At 54.6% G+C, this 25813-nt stretch overlaps 8 protein-coding genes across 8 annotated transcripts; 3 read left to right on the top strand and 5 right to left on the bottom strand.

Annotated features, from left to right (window-relative positions):
• Nucleotides 1–1000: 1000 nt before the first annotated feature.
• Nucleotides 1001–3114, bottom strand: BU26DRAFT_525990 (uncharacterized protein). Its single transcript, XM_033830637.1, has 3 exons — nt 2176–3114; nt 1992–2078; nt 1001–1917 (listed from the first exon to the last, which is right to left on the bottom strand). The coding sequence occupies exons 1-3, from the start codon at nt 2860–2862 to the stop codon at nt 1417–1419; spliced, it is 1275 nt and encodes a 424-aa protein (XP_033675530.1). The 5' UTR covers nt 2863–3114; the 3' UTR covers nt 1001–1416.
• Nucleotides 3115–4300: 1186 nt separating this feature from the next.
• On the bottom strand, nt 4301–6259 carry BU26DRAFT_525989 (uncharacterized protein). Its single transcript, XM_033830636.1, has 2 exons — nt 5759–6259; nt 4301–5640 (listed from the first exon to the last, which is right to left on the bottom strand). The coding sequence occupies exons 1-2, from the start codon at nt 6080–6082 to the stop codon at nt 4729–4731; spliced, it is 1236 nt and encodes a 411-aa protein (XP_033675529.1). The 5' UTR covers nt 6083–6259; the 3' UTR covers nt 4301–4728.
• Nucleotides 6260–6421: 162 nt separating this feature from the next.
• On the top strand, nt 6422–9469 carry BU26DRAFT_470587 (CBF-domain-containing protein). Its single transcript, XM_033825349.1, has 3 exons — nt 6422–6609; nt 6661–7808; nt 7858–9469. Exons 1-3 carry the CDS (start codon nt 6472–6474, stop codon nt 9254–9256), a joined length of 2685 nt encoding a protein of 894 aa, XP_033675528.1. The 5' UTR covers nt 6422–6471; the 3' UTR covers nt 9257–9469.
• Nucleotides 9470–10258: 789 nt separating this feature from the next.
• On the bottom strand, nt 10259–13069 carry BU26DRAFT_470585 (uncharacterized protein). The gene is made up of 3 exons (XM_033825348.1): nt 12906–13069; nt 11547–12830; nt 10259–11493 (listed from the first exon to the last, which is right to left on the bottom strand). Exons 1-3 carry the CDS (start codon nt 13008–13010, stop codon nt 10669–10671), a joined length of 2214 nt encoding a protein of 737 aa, XP_033675527.1. The 5' UTR covers nt 13011–13069; the 3' UTR covers nt 10259–10668.
• Nucleotides 13070–13192: 123 nt separating this feature from the next.
• Nucleotides 13193–15025, top strand: BU26DRAFT_207154 (uncharacterized protein). Its single transcript, XM_033820605.1, has one exon. It carries the CDS (start codon nt 13363–13365, stop codon nt 14680–14682), a length of 1320 nt encoding a protein of 439 aa, XP_033675526.1. The 5' UTR covers nt 13193–13362; the 3' UTR covers nt 14683–15025.
• A 1070-nt stretch (nt 15026–16095) lies between these two features.
• Nucleotides 16096–17014, top strand: BU26DRAFT_207156 (uncharacterized protein). Its single transcript, XM_033820606.1, has one exon. It carries the CDS (start codon nt 16377–16379, stop codon nt 16911–16913), a length of 537 nt encoding a protein of 178 aa, XP_033675525.1. The 5' UTR covers nt 16096–16376; the 3' UTR covers nt 16914–17014.
• A 413-nt stretch (nt 17015–17427) lies between these two features.
• Nucleotides 17428–18177, bottom strand: BU26DRAFT_207164 (uncharacterized protein). Its single transcript, XM_033820607.1, has one exon. The coding sequence runs from the start codon at nt 18027–18029 to the stop codon at nt 17619–17621; it is 411 nt and encodes a 136-aa protein (XP_033675524.1). The 5' UTR covers nt 18030–18177; the 3' UTR covers nt 17428–17618.
• A 12-nt stretch (nt 18178–18189) lies between these two features.
• BU26DRAFT_442529 (uncharacterized protein) lies at nt 18190–19158 on the bottom strand (the record flags this gene model as incomplete). The annotated part of the gene is made up of 1 exon (XM_033824507.1): nt 18190–19158. A coding segment is annotated over one exon (969 nt), but the record flags the coding sequence as incomplete, so codon positions are not given.
• Between the last annotated feature and the right edge of the window lie 6655 nt (nt 19159–25813).

The following is a 25813-nucleotide window of genomic DNA, read 5'->3' as shown; positions in this document are numbered from 1 at the left end:
AGGGACCGGCCGCTGATCCCATACACGACCAGTAGCCGCACAGCCTTCTCCACCCCTCCACCTCCACATCACTACTCTTCATAAACGTCCATCGGTCCAAGGACCATCTGAGACTTCGCTACTGTTGTGGCGTTAAGGACCCTGTGGGCCACGGAAACTCTACCCAAATGGTAACCCTTCTGAGACCTCCCCCCGGACCAGGCCCATAACTTGCAGTTGATGCTGCTGGACTACGTCCTTGCAGTCTCTACTAGATCATCATGCCAGTGTCCGTCTTTCCACCATATCGGGTATCGAACATTAAAGAATAAAAGATAAGTCGGGATAGGAACACGCGCACAGAGGGGAAACCGTGGAGAACGACTGCCCAGCGTTTGAGTTGCAACATCGGGTTTGTTTCTTATTTCGGGTCGATCTATCGAATGTGTCACCGCGTGTACCACTATGGGCAGATGAAGAATCTAAACCCTTCGAACGTCAAATCCCCCTACTAGCTTTTATACCCATCAGGCTGCGTTTACGCTGGTGAAAACGTGGCGGACCTGTGTGTAACAGCTCGAGGAGCAATCACGAAGCTCCTGTCGATTGAGTGCCGAACGTCTACACCACCTCCGCAGCAGATACCACATCCATCTCTGCCCTTATGCCGTCCAAGAACGCCGACAAAACGCCGCACACGTCTTCCTCTCCGGAGATGAGCGCGCTCGCATTGATGTCGGTGAAGCCACTCGTTTGGATCAACGGCTTCCCAGGCACGGGCAAATGCACCATTGCGAAGCTCTTAGTCTGTCTCTTGAATAACTGCGAGCCTATATTGATCGATAATCACCAGCTAATAGATCCCGTTGAAGCCGAATTCACTCGGGACCATCCAGACTACCAAGAAGAAAGGCGGCAGGAGCGAGAAGCCGCATTCACTTGTCACGGACACATCGTCATCTTCACAGGTAAGCTTGCCATTCACTCCTGTATTTGTGTCTTGTTTCACTGCACAAAGTAACTGGACGGGTTAGATTTCCAATCTCACAACGACCTCGGACGTGCTGTAGCCCGCGAATACGAGGCAGCAGCGATACGAAGTGGACGGCCTTTTCTACCCATTTACTTGGAGTGCGACCTCGAGGAGAACATGCGAAGACTAGCTAGCCTGCAACGAGCGAGCAGCGGCACCACCAAGCTTCTGAACCCCGATCTCCTCGCGGATATGCGATCCACCTGCAAACTCTATCGGTTCGACAATGTCCAGGGCATCACCCAGGATGTATCATACCTGAAGCCTGAAGCGGCGGCCGACTCGCTCAGAAAGAAGATAATTACCGTGTTCGATGAGCTGTGCAAGTTACAAGAAGAAGAGTCCCGAGAACGACCGTTTTCTCCCACCGTTGTCCCACCTCGGCTTTTGGCGCAACCCGCTACTCAGAGCCTTCCCCAGATCTCCCAGTCAAGCCCCTCGATCACGCATACACCCTCGTTCCCTTCCGCGCATAGCCTCTTCAGCACACTAAACGGGACATCCCACTCCGCCATCCCCACGTTAAAATACGCCTCCAAAAAAGGCCAGCCCGTCACGAACAGCCACGCAAACACCCACACATAGCCCGCGATCCTAGCGCCAATCCGCCAAGCAGACGACCGCTTGTGCAGCTTGCCCTCGGCGTCTTCCTCGAATTCCTCGAGGAAGGAGAATACGGAGAGGGCGTAGGTTTCGAGCAGGATGGCGGGGACTTGGGCGAGGAAGAAGAGCGTGTTGGAGAGGAAGAGGTGGTGTGGGGGTGTGGGGAGGAGGTAGTAGAGCGAGGCGCCGTGGAAGACGGCGGAGATGAGGAAGCCGGTTAGGAGGTGGGTGGTGTACGAGTAGAGGGTTGGGGCTGGGATGTGCAGGATGGAGATTAGAGTCCTTGAGAAGCCGAGCAGCGACTGTGAGGGTGGGGGGTTAGTTATGGGTAGTGGTGTTTGAAGGAGGTTGGAGTAGGGAAGGAGAGAGGGCATACATGTTTCAGGACTTGTTGCCAGTATGTTCCCCAGAAGTAAGAGAGCGTGCTGCATTCAGTGATGTCGCCGAAGAAATCTGGCCATTCCTAGTCCGCGTGTCAGCCAGCTACTCTACTCAGTCCACAATCAACTTGCAGTTCAGTTCAGCTCAGTCTTTCTCGAAGGAAAAAGCCGCACACCTACCTCCGGCGTAGAAATCCCCACCGCAACACTAACAATACTCACAAACAGCCACTGCGCCTCCCAACTCCCCTTAATAACCAACCCACAAGCGACCCCAACCAACACCCTCTCCCCCCACCCCAGCCGCTCCAGCACCTCAGCCAAAGAATACGACTTCACAAACGCCATCCCCGCCTCAACGAGCAAGTAATCCATCGCCAGCATGAGCCCCTGTCTCCTCAAGAACGCCGCTCTTTCGTTCCGCGCAAACCGCGCCCTGCGCAGCCCCTTGATCTCGAAGTTCCAGCCCACACCGCGCGGATTCGCCAGCAGCGCCAGCGCCCACTTGATCTTCTCCCAGCCGCAGGCGCGCATGCTCATCGCCTCTTTCTCGCTAACAACTTTTCCCTTCTCATCGCGTCGGATGCGCCAGAAGGATTCTTCCGGGACGGTGCAAAGTAGCTTGTGCAGCGTGGGGACGTAGAAAAACCATGCTGCGAAGAGGGCGTAGCGCGGTTGCGTGCTAGACGTCGGCGGCGGGAACGGCGAGGTCCAGGTCAGATACACGAGCGAGAGGATGAGCGTGGAGCAGAGAGGGCCGCGGAGTTTGAAGGGTGGGAGGGCGAGCGAGAGGAGTAGGGAGAGGGGGAGTAGGATTTGGGGGAGGATGGATTGGAGTGTGAGAGGAGGAGTAGATGATTCTTCCATTTCTTGCTTGCTTGGTATGAGGTGTAATTGTCGATGGGTGTCAGAGCGTCAGTCGGGCAATGCGGGGAGCGCTACGGGTATGCATATAGGTGGAATGGACCCTATCGGGTGAGGTCAGGAGAGGGGCTTTGTTCAACGCAGCAGCAGTGGATGCCGTGACCCTTGGCGAAGCGAGCGCGCATGTTCATCGCTGCATTGGACGCTTTTGCGGTCAGCAGACGCAGCATCTTAGATGCAAAGCTCTAGACGTCGTGTGGATGGAAAGGGAAGGATGAGTGGGTCAAAGGGTTCTCGCCTCGACGTCAGCCACCGTTATTCTGATTGGCTGTTACGCGAGTTTGAGACCGGAATTGATTAGCGGGATAACATCAACACGTCGTGGAAGTGGGAGACAGTGTTCGGATGTCCATTTTTGAGGCGAAGTATCCCTCTCTAGCATAGTAAAATATCAGCCTTGCCTCATGGACCCAGAAATAGGCCTGCATCCTGCTCGCTCAACCACGAATTGCTAGGCCGAGCCCTATGCAGCGCCCAAACCTCATAAGAATCCCCTGTCATCCTGTTACTTTTTGTTCTAGATCCGCAACGATCAGTCTTTCATAGTTTCAAGTCCCTCATTCCATTCGACAAGGCCCGTAGAATCAGCCACATATACATGATACCGGCCAACACCACGGTCGCCGCGAAACCCGCCACCCACACTCAGAAGACCCTAATAGGGAGCAAATAGTCCGTACGCCGCCATGGAGGCAGGGAGAGTTGAATTAGGTGACATAAGATTCTGCCGACTGCTCCAAGTGATGGACGTATTTTCCGCCATTCGACGACGAATTCCTCGCCGATGTGGAGTCGGGAATAGTAGAATGTCTCGGGCGCATTGATAACATGCGTGGTGAGCGCAGTGATACGCGGGGATGCATCTGGAGTTGGTGTGAATGTGGGTTTGTGGTCGAGGGGTCGTATTCCAAAAGTCACGGTGTCGAGCCTTGAGATCCCGCCGTTTGGAATGTGCCATAGCCAGTCAATGTCTTTGGTGATACGTTCGCACGTACACTCGTCCTGGAGGTATTCCCAGAGACGATGGGGACCACTGTAATTGCGGTCGTCGTAGAAGAAAGTTACCGTTAGCTTCCGGCCCATGGGAAAATATCAGGCAGAGGCTGATTCGGAATCTGATCGAAGTAGCTCTGTAGCGCGGACATGGGAATGTCCACGAGGACATGTGGTATGCTGCCGAAAGTTTGGGGCGCTATTATCGTTCTAAAGGCCTAATCCTTTGTGCTGGTGTTGATATGCTTCCCGATGCTACGGAGTACGACGTTGTCAAGTTCCCGACGCAGGAGACGGCATGTAAGTCGCAAGCCGCCGTTAATGAACCTCGGCCTCTTGCGAATTGTCGATTCATAGTTTCGGGTTTTAGAATTGAGTCGCTCACGAGGGGCGCGAGGACATCATACACTCGGAGGCGGATCTCTGCTGGAAGCGTTGTCAACGTCGCTGCAGTCGCTCTCCCCATTTGAGTTTCGGTAACTTGGGGCTTCCTGGACATCGTGAGAGGGTTGTCTCTGGGTTTAGGAATGTAAAGGTGATATGGCGAAGTTCTCGTAGTGCGTGGCTTTGATGCCCGCTAATTTGTTTTCAAGTGAAACGCGGAGTGGATAGGTGAAAATTGTGCATGCCTTCAGCGAAGCCCAATAACTTCCCCACGCCAACCAATCGCGGAGAAACCACGGCAGCCACACGAAGGAGCCACTGTGTCTTCTCCTTCTGGTTCTTCGATTTTTGTGGTAGCTGGCGAGATACACGAAATCTTTTCACACCGACGGACGTGCAATATCGATTGCTAGATAACAACCTGCATGGTTTTCACTCATCGGCCACTTTGTTAGTGACCTCCACAAACTTCCGCCACTGTCTGTATGCTTCGCCGCTGGAAATTGCCCATTTCGCCCTCCGTACCCCCTCCTTCCAACGACCACCCCCTGGCCCAACTTCTTTAATTACGTTGCCATCGTCGCCATAACCCATTTCACTCGTGTCTGCGTCGCAGATGCCGCTTACGACGAATAAGGCTGCGGTGTTGATGTACACAAAGTGTAGGATCGGATCATCAGGTGGAACCTCGCCCGTCAATATCCGCATCAGTATCTCGGCATTCTTCTCTGGAGATTGACCTGGGGAAACGTCTGTGAGTGGGTGTGACGGGAGCCCGAAGTCTGCCGGCGTAACCGTGAAATACTTGATTTCCACTCCCTTGGTCTGAGGGTCTTCGATCAGCCGCCAGCAGTGGGTGAGTCCGGCACAGGAGAGTTCATCCAACTCCTCGTCTCCGCAGATAATCATGGCTTTCTTGACGCCGGACTGGCGTAGGGATTCTGCAAAGTCCGGGCCAATCTCTTTGCGCGCTACGCCAATTACTCGTGCCTCTATCAAGTCATGCAGTGGGTTTGCCAACGGACCGAGAAGGTTGAAAATGGTACGCCAACCGAGTTGTTTCCGGATTGCTGCCGCGTGCCTGGCGCCAGGGTGAAATATGGGAGCGAAGAGAAAAGCGTAATTGGTGCTGCTGTAGATTTCATGAAGCGTCGCTGGAGTGATGGCGGAGATTTGTGGAGGTTTTGGCGGTGCGCAAGATAGAAGATCTGCGGACCCTGAACGAGACGTGCTGGCGCGATTACCATGTTTTGCAATCATGAGAAGAGAGCTGGCAAGGATGGAAGATGTCGTGCTGATGTTGAAAGTGTTGTGCGAGTCGCCCCCGGTGCCCACTACATCACACTGCGAGTCGAAGTTAATATATGTTCACATAGATAATCGATAATGAAGGACATGAGCTCAAGCAGACTCCTTCCCATACAGGCTATATTTACGGGGCTCTGAAAGGAGAGGGACATACCAAGCCACCTTGATATCCGCCTTCCTTCCTGCCCCTTTGTGCGAGGAGCTCTGATAGTCCGTCAACGTCTATACCTGTCGCGTAATTTCGCATGGCTTCAGCGCATTTTGACAGGACGTCCGCTTGCCGATCGCGGTCTGTGAAGTGCAGACATGTCAGGAGAGCTCCGGTTTGGACTTCTGACAAGCTATTGGTGAAAATGTGTGATAATGCCGCGGCGATTTCTGCGGCATCCGGTTTGGTTTCGGCTGATTCATGCCACAAGCGCTTAAGGAGAGGCGTTATGGAAGTTTTCGGATGCTCTTCCCATCCTGTTGGCGCCATTTGCTGTGACGAAGTTCGAGTGTGAAATCTGGCTCGTATGCCTTCACCAGGACATGTATATACTCTCGGAAAGGTCGTGGTGGGGTGATGTAAGCGATTAATGTGGGCGCGATACGTATGCAATTGGGCCCGGTCCGCAAGTTAAGCAGATGTATGGCACACCTCGAGAGGTGAATGTTGGGAAATGCAGACCGAAAATGGAGCCGCCACACACCCCACTACGCCGATCGCGGCTAGCCGCACGGACACACGGAGGTTTGTTCTTCCAGCGCCGATTCACAAATTTCGAACGCGACGAGTCACAGCGAGCCTCGACCCAAGGTCATGACGGGTCAGAGAATTTTCTCTGACGGGCCTTGCAGCGACACCACCTCCGCAGACGACATCAAATGGGGAAGAAGCGGACCCATGCCGAGACAAAGGATGGCTTCACGAAGCCGCCGCCGGACAAGGGCCGGCTGAGCTCCAAGAACGACAAAAAGGACCCGCGGTGGAATGGAGAGAGGAAGGAGCACAAGCCTGCATTGGTATGTCGAGTCGCGAGATGTAATACTGATGGGTTGCTGACGTTGTGGTAGCTGTTCAAGCCCCAGCCCGAATGGCATGCGGTCGAGCTACCCGAGCTTCCCACCGTCGACAACCCGACCATCCCGCCCCGTAACATCATCGACGAGCTCCATCAATATGCCGACAAGCTCTTGGAAGCCGAGGCGACCGAATACGCGAATTTGCACCTGTCCAAGGATGCGTCGCACAAGTTCATGTCGACAATCATGGCCTCCGGTACCATGGAGGACAAGGTTTCGGCCCTGACACTGCTGGTACAGGAGTCGCCGCTGCACACCATGAAGGCTTTTGAGCAATTGCTGGGGCTGTCGAGGAAGAAGAGCAGAAATGCCGCCTTGATGGCTTTGGCTGCGCTGAAGGATCTCATGGGCCAGGGTGTTGTGCTCCCGCCGGACCGAAAGCTGAAGGCGTTCGCGAGACAGCCGAGTCTCATATGTGCGCTGCAAGGAAAAGCTGCGAATTGGAAACGCGGCGACAAGCTCCCCGGCCAAGTCCAGAAAGTGCACCTGATTGCGTGGGCTTACGAGGACTGGTTGAAGAAGCAATATTTTGAGATACTCAAGATCATCGAGGGCTGGGCAAACGATGAGATGGAATTCTCGCGCAACCGGGCGGTGACATTTGTCTGGGAGCTGCTCAAAGAAAAGCCGGAACAAGAGGAGAATCTGCTGCGGTTGCTGATCAACAAGCTCGGAGATAAAGAGAAGAAGGTCGCATCCAGGGCGTCTTATCTTCTTCTCCAACTACAGGTCACCCACCCGCTGATGAAGAACGTCATCATCAGCTCTATTGAATCAGACCTTCTCTTCCGACCGAACCAGAGCGCACATGCCAAGTATTATGCAGTCATTACGCTTAATCAGACGGTTCTGAGCGTGCGGGAGCAACCTGTCGCCAACAAATTGCTAGAAATATACTTCAGTCTATTCGTTGGGCTGTTGAAGAGGCAGAAGGAGCAGGAAAAGGAGGAGAAGAAGCTGAACAAGCATGGACATGCCCAAGGCGGCGGAGGGAAGCCTGGCAAGCTAGCCAAGAAGAAGGCTCAGAAGGCTGCTACGCAGGCCTACAAGACCGAAGACGAAACGAAGGAGAAGCTGATCTCCGCAATTTTAACAGGCGTCAATCGAGCATTCCCCTTTGCCAAAACGGATGATGAAAAGTAAGTTGTCATGCGTATCATCTTTATATCCTGGTGCTAACCCCCCAAGGTTTGAGGACCAGCTCAACACCGTCTTCGAAATCACACACTCGTCCAACTTCAACACCAGCATCCAGGCCATGACACTCATCCAGCAGATTTCTGCTACGAAGCATTACTCCACTGACCGTTTCTACCGCACCCTCTACGAATCACTTTTGGACCCTCGACTTATTACGACTTCCAAGCATATCATGTACTTGAATCTCCTTTACCGGTCTCTCAAAGCCGACATCAGCATCCAGCGAGTTAAGGCGTTTGTGAAGCGTTTGCTCCAGATCATCCACTTGCATGAACCACCTTTCATCTGCGGAGTTCTATATCTCATCAACGAACTGATCATCACGTTTCCTAGCATCAAGACGATGTTATCCACACCGGAAGACAACGACTCGGACAGCGGCGAAGAGCACTATGAAGACGTGCCACATGAAGAGGAAGCGGCACCTAAAGTGAGGGATGAGGCGAAGCATCCCCGCTACGACCCACGAAAACGCGACCCAGCGCACTCGCATGCGGAGCTGTCTTGTCTCTGGGAGCTCCTCCCTCTGCAGGCACATTACCATCCTTCGGTGCACGTCCTTGCCTCCAAATTGCTCAACCAAGAGCAGATCAAAGAGAAGCCGGACCCAACCATCTACACGCTCATGAACTTCCTCGATAAATTCGCCTTCCGTAACGCGAAGACGAAAAGCAACGCCACCCACGGATCTTCTATCATGCAACCAATGTCTGGAACCTCCAAAGCAGCCGACTACCTTGTCACGGCCCGTGATGGCGACAGAACGCATGATCCCGTCAATACCGAGCAGTTTTGGCGAAAGAAGGTGGAGAATGTTCGTGTGGATGAAGTCTTCTTCCATACCTACTTCGAGAAAGCGGGCAAAGCGAAGCAACTTAGTAAGAAAGACAAGAAGAAGAGAAAGCAGGATGAGGGGAGCGATGAATCCGGAGAAGAGGAGATCTGGAAAGCGCTTGTCAATAGCAGACCAGACATCGAGGGCGAGGATGACGATGACGAAGGCTTCAGCGACATTGATATGGATGATATGATGAGTGATGAGGATGCAGATGGAGTGGTCGGAATGGATGAAGGTGTCGAACTTAATCTCGGAAGTGACGACGAAGACGCCGACGCTGCAGCTGGACAGGACGAAGACGACGAAGATGGTATGGGTGGCTTCGATCTCGACGACGAGGATGGGTTCGTCGACAGTGATGAGGACGTTCCGGTCGACATTGGCATTGACGACGGCACTGACATTGAAGAGCCGCCACCTTCGAAGTCGAAGACGGAAGATAAGAAAGACGACAAGAACAGCCGCAAGAAGAGGAAGCTCAAGCATCTTCCAACTTTTGCGTCTGCTGAGGATTACGCCAAGCTGATTGGCGGCGATGATAGCGAGTAGATGATTTTTTCTGGATATAGGCTTCCTGTCGGACTATGGAATGAAGCCACAGCTGGCTTGAAAAGGGGCCACAAGATACCTCGCTAAACAGGTAGTGTAGCATGGTTAGCATCTTTCATGTAGATATCCCTGTTGTAATGGCTACTGCACCGAGCGACACCGCTTATGTAATCTGTTTAGGTTCCCCATTTGCAATACATACCTTTGGGTCGGATGCTCTGTGTACACGAAATCGAGGACCTCCAGCCCTTTCGAAAGCGGGGTAATACGAACTTTGCGGAATTGATGCTTTGGGTGCGTTCCGAAGGGTTTTGCTAATTCTCCTAAAAGGGTCGATGAATTGTGGGGCGACCGGTGGAATATGACGGCGGACTAGCATCACAGCTGCGCAATACTACTCACAACCAGCGACCTATTGAAATCCCCCCGCAAGCAAGGGTCCCTCGCCGAGAAGGCTCGCTGCAATCGCTGAAAAGTATGTCTTCCGGTGTCTTGGTACGTATGTTGTTGGGCGTTGCTCATGCAGATAGATGCGGCAACAATGGCGAAATGGTTTGAAAATACTATGATAAGAGCTTGGGATTTTTTTCTGGGGAGACAACATCTAAACCCTGGCTTTAGCAATCCCTTGTCTGCCTTCCTCTTGCTCGACATCGTATCCTCACGAAGCCCTAGCATTCTGAGACCAGCTCAACCCAATCTATCCAGCACTTCGACTACGCACTCAAAGCACCCGTCTTAGTCGCAGAGCTCTCATCCTCTAACCGGCCAACACACGGCAACTATTATGAGTCAAGGCAGCAACGCCAATGAGGACAGCACCAGCCCGGGCTGTCTGTCCTCCTGGCGCCGGCCCCTCCGCAAACTGCACTCCGTCCCCGTCGGACTGCCGCACCACCGCAAAGAAAAACTGCACCTCACGACCTCAAAGGGCCAGTTCTATCTGCTCGATCAGTTCCGCGATAAGGTGCCCTTGCCGGTGCGGAACTATGTGATTGCCATGCTGAGCGAGTTCGTGGGGACGTTTATGTTCATGGTGCGTAGTTGCGTACGAAAGTTGGAGTCTGAGTCTGAGCTCTTACTGCCTCCTAAGTACCTTACCCTTCCTTCCCTTCCTTACTAATCGCCACCACCAAGCGTGTAAGGAAGCCTTGGAGGACGTTTTTCGTTCCGCGGCGAAGCGCAGGGTGTGTCAGACAAGAAGACAATCTCAAACAACTTTTCTCCCAATACCATCTCAACTGCCTTCACATAGAAGCCGCGTCTCAGACAGACATGACGCTAAAACCAACGCGCTCAAGCGTCTTTATACCATTTCGGCTATCACCAGAAGCCAGGCCTAGCTAAACAAGGGCATGCTAAGGGTCCTGAGTAGATGCGGCCCATTCGCTGCACTTGCCAGCATCTTTTCACTACCCATCACTAAGCACCCTCGTCCAATCGAATTTCCTCCACCCCTTCCGAAAGCCCTCCACCCTCCGATCCCCCTTATTCCACCGCCCCTGCCTCTTCACGACCTCGACATCAACATCCAGCATGCCGCCGAGGACCTCTCTCGCAAACAAATCACTTCGCGGCCACCTGCGCTCATCCTCCACAATATGCCCCATCCCGCCATCCAGCTCAAACCACACATGGAAATAGGGCATTTCCTTTGCGAGGCTCTTCCTGAACGCTGCTCTGCCTTGGCCAGATCTAGAGGCTTTGAGCGTGTCAATGATGGGTTTGTGCTGCGACCACTCGGCGTCAGAGGAGAGGATGGCCTCACGGAAGAATGCCGGTGCTGTGTCGCCGAGCTCGAACGGGATGGGGACGGCGTTCATGGCTGCGTGTAGTTTCCTGCCTGGATTCGCCGCGTTCTCGTAGAATACGACATCCCGCCCTTGGTCATGATACAGCCTCGTTAAGGACTTCATGAAGTTGCGGATCTCCTCCCATTCGTCGTCGTCGCATTCAAGGAGGTTCGTACGATGCTGAACAGGCACAATGATGGCGCCACCTTCGCTGATTTCGGGTTCCGTGGGGAGGGTCAAGTAGGTGCGGGTGGCTAGCGAGACGATGGGCGCCACGGGGGGCTGGGGTGGAGACTTGTCTTCGTGGTGACAGAGCGGGCAGCTGTCGAGAATGCGGTTTGTGCGTTGGTAGTCTGCAATTGCGGTATTGCGGAGATTGACAGTAGATTTCGGGGCGCGTTGAGCGAGTTTGGTCGCGTTTTCGTCGAGGTAATCGAGATCATTCTAGGCAGTGTTAGCAACCTCCTAATGGTAGACGTATGAATGAAATTTCTTACATCAAATTTGGCGTCTTTGGCAATCTTCTCCGCGAGAAGCATGCCTTCGCCGCCGCGTTGACCCTTTGTCCGCCTCTCCTGTCTGACCATATCCTCAATAGACATGTCCTCATTTTCCACCACCAGTCCGCGCTCGCGACCCCTCTTGTTCGTTAATTCTTTGACTTCGCCCTTCCTGCCACCCGCAAGCATGCGGTTGTCCATTGGATCCAGGACCACGACATCGGCCTCCCTGGTGTTGGCAAGGCCCGCTGCTGCGGCGTTATACTGCGCTTCGAGCTCGGCGGCGTTTGCTGCTCCTTTCATCTTAGCCTTCATCATCTGTGCTTTCAGTCTGTTCAATTCCGTCTGACTGAGCTTCACCGTATTTGCGGTCGGCCGAGGATCCGGTACGACTTCGCCCTGGGGTAGGTCCTCGCTTTCCGGATGCGATGGCCGTCGAGGAGGCCTGTGGATGCCGGCCTTTAATCTCCTCTCCTCATATAGCTCACCGGAAGGCTTCTCTTTACCAACGTAGTCCTTTCCGTAAGTCTTTCTGCGATCCACTTCGATCTCCTCTTCTCTTGCATCGTCAAAGTCTCGGAGATTACCATACTTTTCCAGCGCGACATCTTCCACACTTCGACCTTCTTCTTCCGCGATCCGATAGACGCCCTTAAGTTTCATCATGCGCCATTGAGATCCTGCATCTCCGAAAGTGTACGGCACATCCCGTTGTGCAGGCTCCTCCTCAATCGCATCCTCGTCCTCCTTCACATCCTTCAGGTGATGGCTCAGCTCTGCCTCATGAATCTTCAGCGCATGCTGCGTCTCTGTAGATGCCACAAAGGTGCTCTTCCCCTCCCTCTTCTTCCTCTGCACGTAGTCTACATCTAAAGAAGACGGCGCCTCCATCCAAGAATCGCGCTGCAGGTTCGCATCCGCGGCCTCCTCAAGCTGTTGATCTAGGATATCGTTATCTGGTGGCGCATAATCCTTATCCATGGGTTCATTCTCAGACGGAGAGTCTTCCTCATAATCATCCTGGCGCGATTTGCGCTTCCGACTTATGCGCTCTTCTTCGTCGCTCGACGGTGAGCGGCTTCGCCTGTCCTTGTGCTTCTGCCCTGAGCGCTTCTCATAGTCCTCACCTCGCTCGCGTTCTCTTCGCTTTCGGCGCGCGCGCTCTTCGGACGTCTCTCGGTGGTGTCGCGATCGCTTGTGCCGAGGACGTTCGTCTCGGTCCTCGCCGCCGTGATGGCGGGACGAATGATGGTGTCGATGTCGATGCTCACGGTCTTTATCCTGGTAAAATGTCAGCCTGAATTACTTCCAATGGATATGCATATATAGCTTGCAAATCAAAGCTGAATCGCATACCTTCGAACGGTGATGCCTGTCGCGACTTCGACTCCTATCCCGCTTCTTGCGCGCCTCTTGGGCTTTGCTTTCCGCAAGCTCTCTTTCAAAATCTTCAAGACCCATCTTTGCAGGTCGTGAAGGGATTCAGTGGATAGATGATCGACAGAGGAGTGAGGTTGGTTGGTTTGGAGCTTGCGGAAAGTTTAAGCAGTCGAAGGTGGTCGGAGCTTTTTGACATCACCGCCGATCAGCCCAGCCCCGCCAAAGAATTTCTGGGGCAAGCACGACTGCACCTCTGCTCAGCACCACCACCTCACCACTTCCCTCACTTATACTCTCCTTCAACGGACATATTGCGCAAATACAGAATCTAAGTCGAAGCGAACCCTGACTCGACATAACACAACCATAAACGAGCCGCTAGGCACCCGAACGTTCCAAGCAACCCTACCGTTTACCAGACAGCATCCTCAAGATGTCCACCTCCGCAGCCCCCGCCTCCTCCTCCACGCCCTCCGACTCTCCCGTCGCCATAGTATGCGTCGGCATGGCCGGCTCCGGCAAAACAACCTTCATGCAACGCCTCGTCTCGCACCTCTACACGCACCCGGATCCGACCTCCCGTGAACCCGCCGTCTCTAAGGACCCGCCCGCGCCGCCGTACATCCTGAACCTCGACCCCGCCGTACACCACGTCCCCTTCACGCCGAACATCGACATCCGCGACTCGGTGAACTACAAAGAGGTCATGAAGCAGTTCAACTTAGGTCCCAACGGCGGAATTCTCACGAGCTTGAATCTGTTCAGCACGAAGATTGATCAGGTTATCGGACTATTGGAGAAGCGGACGGCGCCGCCGGAACCCGCACCGCAGCCGGAGCAGACGACGGTTGAGTTTATGACGAATAAGGGGAAGGCAGCGGCATCGACTGTGGAGCAGCCGCAACGGGTCAAGCATATCTTGGTGGATACTCCGGGCCAAATTGAGGTCTTCGTCTGGTCGGCGAGTGGAGAGATATTGCTGAGCAGTTTGGCGAGCACCTTTCCGACGGTTATTGCGTATGTTATTGATACGCCGCGGACAACGAGCACGTCCACCTTCATGTCGAACATGCTGTATGCATGCTCGATCCTGTACAAGACAAAACTGCCTATGATACTGGTTTTCAACAAAACGGATGCGCAGGACGCGACTTTCGCAAAGGAGTGGATGACGGATTTCGAGGCATTCCAGAATGCGCTGAGAGCAGAAGAAGAGGGGGGTAGCTTTGGTGGCGAAGGAAGCGCAATTGGAGGCGGTAGCGGGTACATGGGCAGTCTGCTAAACAGCATGTCACTGGTATTGGAGGAGTTTTACAAGCATCTGAGCGTGGTGGGAGTCAGTGCGATGACCGGCGATGGCATGGACGAGTTCTTCAAGGGGGTCCAGGAAAAAAAGGAAGAATTCGAGCGAGACTACAAGCCCGAACTCGAGCGCCGCAGGGCTGAGCGGGAGAAAGAGAAGTTGGCTGCCCGGCAGCGGGAGCTCGACAAGCTGATGAAAGACATGAACGTCGGCGGTGCAAAGAAGCCCAAGAAGGGCCCGAAGAAAGAAGAACCAGAGACCGTAAGCGATGCCGAGGATATGGATGAGGAGGGCATGCAGGTCGATGATGAATATGACTCAGACGAGGACTACGAGAACGCGGACGGCGGACTCAAGCAGCGTTACCAGCAGGCGATGGAAGACAGCGGCGCCCCATCCGGAGACGACTTCAGCTTCGTACGATACATGCATAAAGCCAATCTCGGCTGAGCAATGTGTCAGGCCTTGCATATTCATCAAAGGTTGCGAGTTGCGGCACTACCTTCGCCTCCGGAAGTGTGGTCGCAATCGGAATCTCAATGCATGAATAGAGTTGGTAGCTTGTTGGGCAGAGCTTAAAGGATGGTTGCAGATTGGGGCCTCAGCTCACTGTACGCCATGCCCCAAAACAGGAGTCTTCGGCCTCAATACGATGTCTTGCGCGAACAGCGAGAGGGTGCGGAACCAGACTCCGAGCATGTTGGAGAAGATATTTCTGAAGGAAGAAACATTACTTCCGTCGGACTGAGTCATGTCTTGGACACAGCGACGGAAGAACGCATCGACAAAAGCGGGAGCTTGCATACCCCATACAACGCAGTCTAGAAGTTCGAACGAGAATTGTTTCGCGGAGCATGTGATGGACCTAAGTCAGCTCGGCGTGGAAACCGTGTGGGCTCTGAATCTGGTTCGTGTGCTGTGTCCCTGCCCATCTGCCCTCAAAACCCCTCTCTTGTACGACTTCCATGCTGGCAGACCCCAGGTACGGATGTGCAAGCCAATCATTGACAGCCGTTGGACGACATCTGTATCGCATACTTGCGTATCTGCAGCCAGCCTCCTGCCCCGTGGCCCTTGCTCTTTCAACTGGTCACAGCTCGCTTCTAGACGTAATCTTCGGCGATTACACTGACGATCATTTGCAGGAAAGATGAGAGCTTCCTGCAAGAAAGATGATGGCTTGCTTCAGGTCCAGCGCCACCGTTGCGCCGAATATGCTGGAAGCCTTTTTCGACGCAGGAAGCACGGCATGTGCCCTTGCAGAGACGAAGTCAAAGAAAGGAAATGACAGGCCCACTGTAAATGTTGAGATGTGCTGCGGGCATATAAGGCCAAGCCCAACCCTGGGGCCGTTTGGGAGATGAACGAGGGTCTGGAGGCCTGTATCCGAGGATTCTCGTGGGCACTGTGAGACGGTGCGACGGGGTACGCACTCCCGCTTTTGGTGTTCAGTGTACACATGGCGTTTTGGTGCTACCTCCGAAGCTGGGACAGGAGGGCGTCCGGAACTTGACAATAGCAAAGCAAAGGAAAGCCTCAATCTGAGAGCAGTAAACGAATTCCCTCGAATCGGCCATGGCATCTGCCATCTGAAAATTCTCCGAAGATGAGCGAAGTCCAAACGTTGACAGGCGCCTCCCGACCCTACACCCGATACTCGGATCTTCGTCAATCTCAGGAACCCCTGTCGAACACGGCTTGCATTCGTGACTTGCGGATGCTGAAACAATGACCTGCTGCTCCCGATCGTTTCCCCGCCATGCTGTCTTACCTGTTTTTAGATCTGCAGGCAGATAGACGTAGCACGGCAGCCCAGTCATTCCGCCACAATCTGGCAGGGCAGCCAATGGAAAAAGAAATGAGAGACAGATCCACTGGACAGGGACTGGGGCTGTTTGGGCCGCCAGCCATCTCGAGTCTTCGACCGCAGATGCGGTTGGATGCGTGGCCGTTGCGTTACGTGTGTAGAGTTGAATGCGAGGTGCAGGGGGAGTTACGCTGAGCAAGAATAGGCTTTGAGTAAGAGGAAACAATGTGGGAGAAAGAATGGTACTGTGGCCGAATAAGAGAATTGCAATGCGGGGAAGTCAGAAAGAAGACGTGAGTGTTTACCACGACGTCCATTGTGCCCAAAAGACATAGGCATGCGTGGTGAGCGCCAAGAAGGGAAAGGACGAGTCAGTCTGTGTCAGGAAGGGACGTTAAGACGCGGAAGTCGCATGGCTTTGTGCTGCCCAAGCGTAAGGATGCGAGGAATCGTATCGCAAAGCTTGTCGAAGGGTACTGCGGCGGCGCGGTACCGCAGGGAAAGGCTGTGGCGAAACGTAGAGAGTCGGGTCCTGGTGCTTGTGCTCCCATCTCATCTGCAAGCAGGAATGGCGAACGCTTGGGCTGGAAACAGAGGCTTCCGCGGTCTGGATGTCCTTGCTTGTGCGTACCCTTCCGCAACGCGGATAAGTGCGGCTGACGGGCCGGGCGTCAACGACTATTTTGGTGGTGAAGTGTGTTTGAGGAAGAGCAGAGGCTGGGAAACGGCGCCGAAAAGCGACCGAGGCGTGAGCGCCGAACAAGAAGCAGTGACACCTCGCACCTTCCCCTCGCCGAGTTGTCGCCGCACCCTCAAAACATCTTACGATTCTGTCTTCGCAAAGCCATGTAGTCTCCGCAAGCTTCACGCCTAGAGCAACCCTCGCTGCCAATCACCCGCAACGGTCCCAAGTCCTTCCCGCCGCGCCCTGCCGGAAGGGGTTCACGTGCAGATCAGTGCGCGGTCTTGGCCTAGCCCTAGACATGCAGGGCCCATGCCTTAACGCGTTTATTGGCGGGGACGTTGTACCATGGCGCTGACGACAAGGTTCTTCTGTGCGTAAGGTAAGGTAAGGTTCACGCAGTGCAGTGGAGAGGAGAAAGGCCGCATATTCGTTTATGTGGCTGTGGCAAGCCGTCCGGGTCGGCTGGCCACTTCCCCAAACACGAGCCCTCTGTGTAGCATCCGCTGCAGGGTTGAGGGCTGTTGAAGGGTGTTCGGGGGCTTGAGCCAGAGATGGGGCGCTGTGGAGAACGATTGGGCCGGAACAGAGCGCGGTCCATTGATAGCACAGCGGAACGAGACTATTTAACAGCTATGCGGGGCAACGATGGCGTTCTCCGTGAATGTAACTGCATCTATATGAAATGGAGCTGACAGGACGCGCCGGTGACCCCAGGCTAAGTTTAATGTGTTGTTTCTTGTCTTAGTGCATTGCTCATTCCGAAGCTGCCGTCCACGGTCTGCTAAATTTGTTGGGAAAGTCTCGCGTCTGCTCGGAGAAGGTCCTGGTGAGTTCGCATGTGTCACTAGATCTCTTCACGATGCACGGAACCAGGATGGGGTCAGAATTTGCTTGTCATTGTCGGGTGCTCCCTATGTCGAACGACCCGAAACCCCTCACATCGCCCGTAGCGATCTTCCACAGATTGTTGCGAAGTATGAGAAAATCAAACGCGAAGTTGTGCACCTTCATCAAGGGCGGGGTATCCATGTTTGCCCTAGTTCCTGATCTCACCTGAAGATTACCCCTGATCACCGATGCGTCCCCCAGGCACCGGTGCCAACAATGCAAACGCCCAGCTAAGCGGCCAAGTGATACCGTTTGTGGGAATAGACAGAGCAAAATCAACCGCCCGAACAAGTCAAAACAAAGGCCGAGGGGAACCAAAGTAGGCCCAGCCGAGAGACAAAATACACGGTAGAAAGGAAGCCTAACTGTAGGGAAAAGAGCCGCAACCCCTGAACGCCTCATCGAAATCGTAGCCATGACGGCATGCGTCTATTGCGTGAAACCCGTAATTTTGATACTCGAACAAAGCCATTCGTAAAGGCGGACGCCAAGCCCCTGGCTCAGCAAGTGATTATCCACGGACGGACTCTGGGCATGCTGATACGGAGATAGGAATTGGTGGAGCGTTAGGGCAAGTCTATGACTCGAACTTGCGCTTTTCCCCGCTTGCGGCGATGGCAAGGGCATCTAGCCCATAAGAAGATCCCATGGAGAAGCCGTGGTTCATTGAGAAAGCGGTGGGGTCGGGATAGGGCGAGCGTTGGGAATAGTCGCTAAACGACTCTGCGGGCTGCACTGCGGGGGCAATTGCGAAGCCGGAGCCTGAGGGGCTGGCCGGAAGAGAGGGATCTACCATGGAAAGGGAAGAGAGGGATGGCACGGAAGACTGGATGGGAGCAGGCTTGGGTCGCTTTGCCTGCTGCTTGGCCTTCTTCACGCTGGTATCGCCGCCTTTGGCAGCATTGCGCCCACTCTGGTGAGTGCGGCGGTGCTGCTCCATGTTGTCTTTGCGGGTAAAGGCCTTGTTGCACTCGGGGCAAAACGCATCCTTCTTGCCCGTGTGCTTCTTGGCGTGGCGCGCGGCGTGGCCGGAGGTAGTGAAGTGGTCGCTGCAGTTGAACTCTTTAGCCAGTGGACAAGGGTAGCTGTTCTTCTTCGACCGCGGATTAGGTGCCGCCGACATGTTTTGGCTCTCTGTCGCCTGCTGAGGCCGAAAGTATGCGGCTTGCGACGCGCCCGTGGCATGGTACGGTAGCGGTCCAACGGCTTGGGGAACAGGTGGGTAAGCGGAGCCCAGCTCCTTTTGCGTTGGGAAGAAGCTAGAATGCGAAAAGACCGGGGAGGCCATGCCCTGGGCGGGAAGGCCCTCGAAGCTAAACTCTGGCGTAATGGGCGAGGGAGTCTGCATGTTGGTGGAATCCGAGGAGTCGCTGCGCACAAGCGGAGGCGTTGGGGGAGAGCTCACTGGCGAGGTCGCGTAGCTCGATGTTCTCGAACGAAGGGAAAGCGCGAGCGACGGCAGGCGGACGGGCTGGGAAGGAGGTTCTGGGTTGTCGTTCAACAGAGAAACTCGGCGGCCGGAGGAGTTCTTGCCGTCCATGATTTCTTAGTGGTCGGGGGCCAAACACGCGCCAGTGAGAGGAATGTGCCCAGTCCGCGGGGTGAACAAGGCACCGAGTCGGGACGGTGTCACACGTGAAAAGCGTAGAGATTTCAGAGAGCAAAGCCGAGCGGGCGGCAGCGCGCTGTATATTTATCTGAGCGAGAAGACGGCTGTGGAGGCGGCAGCAGTGTGAGGGCGAAGGAGCGTGAAGAGCACGCCAGAGCGCGGCAATGGCAATGGGGCGGGGGAAACGCAGGCGTCTGGAGGTGAAGTGGCAGGTTCGCACGATGGAAACAGCAGGCGCGGGACATGATCTTTATGAGGAGCGCGGCAGGGACGAGGGAGGTCCGGCGAGCTTCTTCCAAGGGAGATGTGGGTTTGGCCGGCAGGGGAGCAGGCTTGGGGAGGCCCGGGATCAAGGCTGATGCAAAATCCCATGCCGCAGAATGCCATCGGCCCAGAGTGCATCTCCATGCTGTACCAAGGGTGCTAGCGTGTGCCGCCTTGGCCGGCGGTCCCACGACGTAAGCCACTACAGCTCGCCTGTTTTGGATCGGCCAGCGCCCTGCCGTTGCGGGCATGGCGCGCCTCACCACCGCCCGCGGGCCACAGGGCTCTGCTCCCAGGCGTGCGATGCCGTGTCGCTGTCAACGCCCGACACCCGCCAATTTGCGCGAGCGAGCGCTGCTGAAGCCTGAAGGCCCTTCCGGACAGCCAAGCTCAACGAAGACTCGGACTCGGCGGGCGGGCCAATCACGGCCGGGCGCAGATCTGACGCCGCTAAGCAGGTTGCATCTTCGATCGATCGATCACAGTCGAAAAGCACTCTCCAGGGAACAACAGCTTGCCAGCCAGCCAGCGTGCCAGCTCACGCGCCCGGCTCCTTTGCCACTGTGGCAGTCTGCCCAAGCAAATCCAGGGTTTACAGTAGCAGGCCTCGCAGCCACCGCTGCATGTCGCGGATGTAACACAAGCGCACTCGCTCGACGCGTCTATTTACCATACCCGTCACTCAATTGCTCGAGCCCTGGGGCTATCCGCGGCACAGGAGTTCCATACCAGCCATCCGCCCTCCTCAGCGGCGAGCTTCCTCCTGGCTCCCCATCAGACGGTTCCGCACACACTTCGAGGGTCGTCCGTAATCAGGGTCCTCCACCGGCGCACGAGCCACCAGTGCTCGTTTAGGGCGGCCGCCAGGGCTCCCCTGCTAGCGCGCTATCGAAGTCCAGATCCACGCGCGATTCCTCGATCCTCAACGTCAGTCTACACTGAAGTGACGTCCTTCAGCCACATCACCTTGTTCTGCCACATTTCCACCGTTTCCATTTTTACGCCGCCGCCTCTTCCAAGGTTCCTTGCCAGGACCCTTTCAAGCTTTCCTCGCTGGCGGCTACAGTAGCGGCCAACGATCGAAAATTTCAGCGCATCGACGCTGCTCCTGTTTCCGCTCTTCCCGATTACCCTCCTACCTCCAGGTAGATCCACGAAAGCGTCGCCCGCCATGCCTTTCTCACTTTGCGATCCGCCGCTGCTCATGCAGGGAAGCCAGCCTCGGCGCCGGCCCTTTCAGCATGACATCATGGCTCTTCGAATGAAATATGCAGGGAGCTAGCGTGGGCCTTTCCCAAATCTAGAAGCCCCACGAGCAGGCTCCGAGGTCTATTGCGGTCTACAATGCTTCCAGATCCCCAGCGCAGGCGAAGACGACTTATGCCGTTTCGAGCCCTGCGTTCTTTGGGCACATTCCGCTAGAGTATCCACGGACCGGCACCGGGATTGTTCGCGTCAATCTAATCTCTGTATGCTTCGGGTGTGGAAATTCAATCCACCACAAGCGCCACGTGCTGTCGATATGCAGCCAAACCAGCTTGCATGGCCGATGGATGTTGTGGCGCGAGCGCGATCAGATGTGCACGGCCGTGAAAAGCAAAATCAACAGTGGGAAGTCGTTATCAACGCCATATCGACCAGATGGCGCCCAATTGGAAAAGAAAAGTCAAACGGTCACCCATGGCTTGCGTACGAACAGCAGCTGGAGATACCGCCTACGAAGGTTAGAATTTGCGCCCGTCACTACCTGCCATTCCGCTGCTATGGTACCCCAGATCAGGTAGATCATTGGACGGTTCAGAACATCGGATAGGATACTCAGTCTATCCTAGCAGCTGTTGTACCCAGGTGGTACGTGGATGGAAACCCGTAAAGGAAACCGGTTAACATCAAAGTTACAAGTCCTCACTCTCGTCTTGCCAGACTTTCCACTCCCAATGGCCAGACGTTTCTCTACCTCAATACCGCAAGAAGCACGAAACAAGATTGGCAGCTCTCGACAGCCTTCCTGGCTTGTCGAGTATGTCGAACCCCTAGCCCTCAAAACGATAAGATGAGGAGTAGCCCCTGACAAGCCTACGTGTCCGTCTTCGCAGATGAATCCAACTAGCACATCCACTCACGATAGCGTCCCTTCATCGCTCGAGCTTCCAAGGTTTGGGATGTCCCCGGAGCGGCGCCTATCACAGTAACGCGTCCGCAAGGCTTACCAGCTATATCACGGTCGGTCCAGACTTTGACGCCGCTTTCGAAAGTCCAGGGGCGATTATTATTACTCCTTCCATAGAAACGGGACGGGGAGAACTACCATAATTCGCCCAATTGTGTCCAGCCACACCACCTGCGTACTCAGAGCATTTCTACGTAACCAGAAACCGTTCACGCAAGATGCCGACGCGATGCCGGCTTCTAGACCATCACTCCCTGCAACCCGATCACGGAAGGTTTTGGATACGACTTCCACAGGAACACTAAACCTCTCCTACTCGTTGGCTTTAACTCCGCTGGAACAGCCTCTGCACCCCCAGATCTTGGCAACGCCTGCGCGCGCTCTGCTAGCTGTTGTACCCAAGTTAAGCGTCATTGTTTGGTCGATGGCGCGTCCGCTTCCTGCGAACCGCTTCCCCGGCGTCGAAGGAAAGACTACGGAACACCCTCGACCAAGGTTCGCCCTTCCGTTACGCAACGCCCACCGACGAGTGCACTATCCGTTACTTCCGACGTCCTCACAGATTATTCGAGGATGACTTAGGCCCCACTATTGACTTCGCACGCGACGGAGACGCACAGAATGTGAGTGAACAATCTCCGCATATTCAATTGCTGTGGCAACCGACGAACTCCAAAACACCCCCCGTTTTCTGCCACCGTGATGTCATTCATCGCGAGATCGAGCCATTGTGTGCTGAGTTCCCTGACGGCAGTGTGGAGCACACGCCACATGTAGAGCTCCTAGGATCCATTCAAGCTTCGGACCCTTGAGCGTTCTTAGCGCGGAAAATTCCCCCTCGCTTCATTCGTTCCTGGGAAATTATCGTCTGGTTATTGGCCAACGATTGCAAGAACCCCTGTCGCTACCAAGACATGCTCGAGCATTCGCAAAGCCGCGTCCAGACGGCAAGACGGCTCGCGCACATCTCTGCTTTTGCGATAGCATCCTAATTGGGCCTTAGTGCATGCAGCATAATTCGCCACCTATCATGATCTTGGAATGAAAGGACGGCAAGAGTAATCATAGTCAATACCAGGAACGCGATACGAAGAACTCACTGCAGAATCCAGTTCCCATCCCACCTCGCTTAGCTCAGGGTTCAGGTGACGGGTGCCAGGTACAAGACCCTCTCTTTGAACGAATGCGTACGCAACGTTTAGGCAGGATAACACCCCTTCGCTCCTTCTATTTTATACTGTGCGCTTCGATTCTCTATATGGCGTTGACGGTGCTAATGACAACCTTGAGAGGTTTCCCAAGGGTTTGCACTAACACGAATATCACGTGCAGTCGAGCCTCAGCTACAGGAGCCGTGTTACCGATTACGGTACAGTTATGTGGAACAGATTCCGCGATGCTATTCCATGAGCAGCGTTATCACTCCGCCCTGGTTATCTTTGTTCTTGCAAAAGCGCGAGTAATGCATGGCCTCAGCTCGTGCTTTTTGCGAAAAGACGCTATAAGCTCAGCATAGCGGAGGCTTTTTTGTTCTGCACATGCGGTTGGGGCAGCCCGAGCTTGGCTAAACACTAGGATATATTTATCAGAGCCCCGCGCGTCTCCTCACCTTTCGGTCCAGCCTGGCTTTCCCCACCGCGAACCTCAGAGTCCACAAAATGGGGTCGTTCACAATAAGCCCTGGGGCTGCATTTGTTGAAAGCTCTTGGGCAGTGGCACCGAATAGTTCTCTCCCCCAGAGGATCCGACATTACGCTTCGCTTCGCTAACTCGACGCTTAGCAGTTCCCCATATCAGTTATCGCGGGGGATCCGCTTCATGGCGTTTCTGGGCCTGCAGAGTGGAGACGCCCATGCCTGACTCGCTGTTATCATCGAGAAGTAATAATGAGGTATTGTGGTGTTGAGGGGCAAGTCGCGATGTTGATATGCAGGCGATCGCGAGGGGGACGGGATAGGTTTGGATAGTCCTGCCGGAGCGGGGAGCAATGAATGGTTGGGAATGTTTCCGTTGCTGCTATCCCTAGTAGGTAAGTAGCTGCAGAGATCGGCCCTGCTCAGCTGATGGACAGGCGACTCTCGCGCGTGAATTGTCCAGGGTACGCTGGCCGAGGTTCTAGGTAAGCCGCGGAAAGAAGGGGATGTGAGGTAAGTGTTTACTTTTCTTCCAGGTCATTATTCAACAAGGCTTTCGTCTTGTTGACGACGATGAGCTTGCGTTCGCCACTACTGCAATGCCCTGTTCCATTTCCCCTTCAAGCAGTTTGCAGCTCCTCAACGCCCCATCGGAACTAGGCTCCTCTTCTCTTCATTTCTCTCGTCTTCCCTGAGTCCCGTATCTAGCACTTTCTTATATTCTCCAAAGGTCATTTCCCAGGGCAATGTCTTGCTTCCTATCGCCCATAATCCATTCAGCGTCCTTCCAAACGAGCGCCTCGGGGGCCGATAGTCTAGTGAACGTTCATCCCGGCGAACGTATAAATGATCCAAACCAATCGCACCTTGCCCACCTAGAGTGCCAAACAACCCCAGCTCAGCAAGTTCACAGTCTTACTAGACTGTCTGTAGGCCCGCCCATTCGAGCATATACCCGTGTCGTCGCTCTATACACGGAAGAAGAATAAGTCCCCCGACGTGTTGCGTGCGTGACCAGACTTGTGGTTTCCATCCACTGCGAGCCTTCAGGGCTGTCAAGCAATAATGTATATGCAGCACGCATGCATTATAACTTCCCCCAAACCTCTTCGCCCGCTGAAGCGCCTTCTTCAGCGCTGGAGATTTCGCTGTTCTCGCTCATCGATCCTCTCTCGTTGGTGGAAGCACATACCCATTTAACATCTCCAGCGCTGAGGTGTTGACGGGGAGACAGAGCCCTCAGGCCTCCCGGCCCAAACATCCACAATCCAGTAACTCGATCTAGAACCGGCGCGGGACGGACGGGAACGCACGCACACGTCGTCCCTCCCTATGCACGATCCCCGTTTCCATTTCCGACTTACTTTATTTCACCGAGGGCATCGTCGCCGTGGCGGAATATCTGCAGGTAAAAAAGAGGCTGGTGTCAATGGGGAAGGGAGGAAGGGAGGTGGGTATTCTCCATGCACTGTCCCAGACCCTGAAAGTATTTAGTCTTAAGAACGACTTCAGCTTAGTGAAGTTCAGCCCAGTCAATACCAACTAGAATCTTAAATCGAAAATTCTAAACCGAGGTATGTATCCGTCCCTTACTTACCCACTCATCCTCCTTCCCCTGGGAAGCGGAGTATGATAACCCAACCAAACAAAGCCATACCATTACAGCGCAGCCGTAGCTGGAGTGGAGGCCGGAGTAACTAGCTCTTCCCATCCCGCTCGCTCACTGAGGCTAAGACTAGGAGAAACCTTTACTCACTCGGAGATCCGTTGAACCTTCCCTCCCTGCCCGCTGATTTACATGTGCACTGCCGTGCTCGGTGCTAGGGAAGAAGGAAAGGCCAGCACGGGAGCGGCGCCGTCCGAGGCAGCGAGAGGAAAGGAAACGAAACAAAGACTCAAGGAGTCCTTCCTTCCTTTCGTGAGCAGTTGCGAGGCTTAAGAAACATACTTGGGCTAGCATGCACGCGGCGTGCTCTGAACTGAGCTGATTCGTGATTTGACTTGACTTTTGACTGACTGACTATCAATGTCCCACCCAGCCATCCCGTGTCCCTATGCAATTCTTCGTCCTAGGCTACGCTAATCCAATACACAAGGGATGCATATCCAGTCCAGTCCAGCCATGGTACCTAAGTTTCCTCGATCATATATATCCGAAAAATCATAAACAAACCCCCGCGCTACCATCAACGACACAAGCGACATCTCCCACCACCCTTCTCACATCGCGCCATAAAACACATCCTTAAGCACCGGCCGCCCCTCCAGCACCCCTCTCTTCCCCGCCGTAAACACTTTGCCCGGCGTCTTCCGCCCCGTCTTGAGAACCTCCAGACTGCTGGCCGGCGACTTCTGGCTCGCGGAAGCCTTCTTCGTCTTCTTCGTCAGTGGCTTCACGTTCGCCTGGCCACCTCCAAACGTGACGTCGCCCAGCGCTTTCCGCTTCTTAGCCGGGCTCGGCGTCGGCGACTTGCTGGCGGCGGGAAAGCGAGACGGAGGATAGATGTTGGTCTTCGAAGACGAT

Source organism: Trematosphaeria pertusa, assembly GCF_010094035.1.
Source record: "Trematosphaeria pertusa strain CBS 122368 unplaced genomic scaffold BU26scaffold_29, whole genome shotgun sequence".
Lineage (NCBI taxonomy): Eukaryota > Fungi > Ascomycota > Dothideomycetes > Pleosporales > Trematosphaeriaceae > Trematosphaeria > Trematosphaeria pertusa.
Note: the sequence above shows the minus strand (reverse complement) of the source record. Positions and strands in the feature narration are given on the sequence as shown.